Here is a 3,910-nt window from a genome sequence, read left to right on the forward strand (position 1 = left end):
CTTTTGTTACTGTCAGCACAACAAATGTTGACAGAGATGAGTTGAACCAGTGTCCTCTGGTTTTATTTAAACTGAGCCAGCACTGAAGTGAAGTACAGTTAGTTGCTAATGGTGACCTAAATAAAACAAACAAGGAAACACAGCAGGTTAGATTGAATGGATGAATTCCTGCTGAGTCATGAAAAAGTGTTATTAACCATGTGTGTCATGTGACATGTGGGTGAGTCCCTGCATGTTTGTGTGTGTTGTCCTGAGCGAGAGCAGAATGTGTCCCGACCTGTCTTTCAGGTGCCGACGCTGCGCTCCGATTGGCCGGCTCCTCCCTGCCTCCGTCACATGACCCGCTCCTTCACTCCTGCTTTCCCCGCTGACAGCCACTCACCGCAGGAACCATGGGAGGCCACAGCTCTCGGACTCCGCAAGTCCTAATCATGGGCCTGGATTCATCCGGAAAGACCACGCTGCTGTCCCGCCTCCTCACGGGACAGGCCATGGAGACCTCCCCCACCATCGGCTTCAACGTCGGGACTCTGGACTTGGACAAGAAGAACAGCCTCACCTTATGGGACGTTGGCGGGCAGAAGACTTTGCGGCAGAACTGGAAATACTACCTGGATGATGTTCAGGCCTTGGTTTTCGTGGTGGACAGCACGGATAAGGAGAGGTTACCGGAGGCGGCCAAAGCTCTGAAGCGCTTTTTGACGGAGGACAAAGTGGAAGGGTTGCCGCTCATGGTTTTGGCAAATAAAAAGGACATGCCCAATTCGATGACCATCAGGGAGATCTCGAACCAGCTGAACCTGCCCGCACTGCTGGACCGGCGCTGGGAGATCCAGGCCTGCTCCGCTCACAGGGGACTGGGACTCAACCAGGCTTTTACCTCTGTCAACAAGATGATCAAGAAGAGCTGAGGACACTGTGGACTTACGATATTATAAGATGTTAATGTTGTACTGCTTGCGTGTGGCGTGTGTGTTGGAAAAAACAAGAAAAATCCACAGGTTTTCCATACTGGATTTCCATACTTGTGGACATGCAAAACATCCAGTGTACTGTACTGTACTATAATTATATCTCCAATCTCTATATCAAGGTAAATGACTGTGTATATTTTTCTTGTTATAGCTTCCTTTGCTTCTAATGTTGTATCTGTGCTGTATAACTGCTGAATTATGACAGTATTAAATTTAAATCCAAGTACTGTACATCACCATGCAAAATCACCACCTTGTCTCCTGATAAAAAAAGACTGCTCATTTAACTCTTTGAAAACTTAAATATTACAAGCATGAATAACGCCTTGGATTTTCTGAGGAAAGGAAATGTTGAATAGCAGATATTTCACTTGCCCTGGCCTGTACAACATCAAAATATCAAGTATTTCAATATTTCGAGATGGATGATGTGCACGACCTCAAGGCTCACTGGGTCTTTTATTTGGATAAACGCAAAAATGGTGAATAGAGTATTAAAAAATACATTTTGAGATATGGTTTGTATAAGAAGACATTATATTTTGAAAATAATGGACTCTTTAGTAATGGATAGAGCCAGGTGTAAATGTATGGGCATTAAATAAATAACTGAAAGATGTCACTGAAATGCTTTGTCATAATTTTAGTAATATTTTTTGCTGACTAAAACTAAATTAAAAGTTGTTTATGAGACCAAAACTGTCTAAAATGTCCAGATATTTTTGTCAACTAAAAATTGTATAGAAATGACACAAATCATCAAAACATCCGTATCATTAAAATTTCATAAATTCACTGCCAAAGGTTCAGCTCTGAGCTTTGCACATGTGGGGGAAGAAACACGAAGCCGTGGAACTTTATTAAATATATCAAATATTATTTACTAAATTAATCCTAGATTTACATACATTTACAAGTTTAGTTGGCTAAAACTAGACAAAAACTAAATGAAATTTTCGTCAAAAGACTAAAACTAAATTCAAATATGTTGAATGTCAAAATGACCACTGGTCACCATAACGTGTCAAAAATGTAGTTACAATTTCCCCATCCAAACATGTCATCAAACACCTGGTGAAGATGAGGCCATTTGCTTATTTCCAAATGACAGTTACGTTATCTTATAATTTATTACATTTGTTCTCTGCATTCGACCCCTCCTCAATGTCGCTGGGTGACCTGTAGGAGCAGTGACCTGCCAGCGTGGGCCGGTGCCCAGGGGCCCATCTCCATGTTGTGGAGCCAGGCTGGTGGTCAGAAACACCTGGCTGGAGGATTAACCTATTGCACATGTTTTTACCACTAACCAGACAAGGGGAGAAATGCGAACTCCACACAGAAAGGCCCCGTCCAGTCCTACAAACTCCATTTGAACTGGGAATTGAACCCGGGACCTTCGAGTTGTGAGGCACATATAAGTTTATAAGTTATATACCCCAAAACCAGGGGCAAAGACCTTGGTGCCGCCAAGTGAAGGTGCCGTGCTGACCACTCATACAGCCGCCGGGTCACTGCGAGGTCAAATGTGCACAGACATCAACTCTTATTTTGCATAAAGGTTGGATAATGCACCTTTAATAATAATGATCACTTTAATCACTCCTTAGACTAACTTGAATTCCGATCACAGACTTCACAAAATGGAAAACAATGGCTGCTTTTCATGCTGCAAACCAGCTACATTCAACGTATTCTCTTCCACAACAAACTCTGAGAGCTGGAATATCTCTTTGGAGTTTGTAGGACTTCAACGCGCACACACACAAACACACACACACACACACACACACAAACACACACACACACACACACACACACACACACACACACACACACACACACACACACACACACACACACACACATAGATTTAATCTGTGAAGCACTGCTCTGTCGGGCCGGGCCACAGGAGCGCACACTGTAACTCACACATGAATGAATAAAACATGGCGGTGCTGGCGGCTGCTCCTGGCTGAGATGACTATCTGCAGACCGGCTGTAGTTCACGGGGCCTTTGGGGATTGCAGCGGCTCTACAGATGTAAACTGTAGCCTCCAGATAATAGTGGAAGGCCTAACACAACATATCGATTGTATTCTGTCCAAAAAAAGGAAGAAAAAAAACATATACACACACACACACACACAGCGCCCACTCCAAATATTTACTGGTAATACTCACAAAAACAGTGTGCAGTCGAGAGGCGGAAACTTGGAGAGTGCAGTGACCCCTCGATGTATGCGCACATTTATATGCATTCATATTTATTTTTAGTAAGTCTGGAGCTACAGCACAACCTATACTGCACCACTGCTTACAAACTGTGTAATGGCCCATATCTTGCAACACTTTAGAGCTTTTAAACATGCTTTGAGTGGAGTGGAGTTTTTTAAGTAATTTGTCTCCCGCAAAGTGTATCTCCATCCAGTGCCGCACCAAGATCACCAGAAGATCCTGAACGGGGGTCAAGGCCTGGACTCAGTGGTGGCCAATCCATGTGTGAAAATAACGTTTCATGCTCCCTTGAACCGCTCTTGCATAATGCGAGCCCGATGAATCCTGGAATTGTCATCTTAGAACATGGGCAGGGCCATCAGGGGAACGGGGAAAAAAAGGCCATGGATGGAATAATCTGGTCATTCAGTGTATTGAGGTAGGAAGCAATGACCTCGTTCTTTGGGGACATGGACTTTTGGTTCTCAGCCAATCTCCCATCTGCATCAAAACCATTCATGGTGTGGGAGGGGCGTCCTCAAATCAACCATCTCGGTCCAGTTGACTATATTTAAAATCTCCAGCGGCAGTTTAATTGCAATACTGTACAATTTTAAACAAAGACTGTAAGCATATATTTTTCTAAACAAGTTTTATATCGGGACCAAAACTACACCAACAATAGGAAAACTGATTTCACTGTTTCTCTTCACCATCTACAC

At 43.4% G+C, this 3,910-nt stretch overlaps 1 protein-coding gene across 1 annotated transcript; it reads left to right on the forward strand.

Moving 5' to 3' along the window:
- Nucleotides 1-392: 392 nt before the first annotated feature.
- Nucleotides 393-1,036, forward strand: arl11 (ADP-ribosylation factor-like 11; the record flags this gene model as incomplete). The annotated part of the gene is made up of 1 exon (XM_079575021.1): nucleotides 393-1,036. The coding sequence occupies one exon, from the start codon at nucleotides 393-395 to the stop codon at nucleotides 909-911; it is 519 nt and encodes a 172-aa protein (XP_079431147.1). The 3' UTR covers nucleotides 912-1,036.
- Between the last annotated feature and the right edge of the window lie 2,874 nt (nucleotides 1,037-3,910).

Source organism: Gobius niger, assembly GCF_951799975.1.
Source record: "Gobius niger genome assembly, chromosome: 17".
NCBI classification, from domain to species: Eukaryota; Metazoa; Chordata; class Actinopteri; order Gobiiformes; family Gobiidae; genus Gobius; species Gobius niger.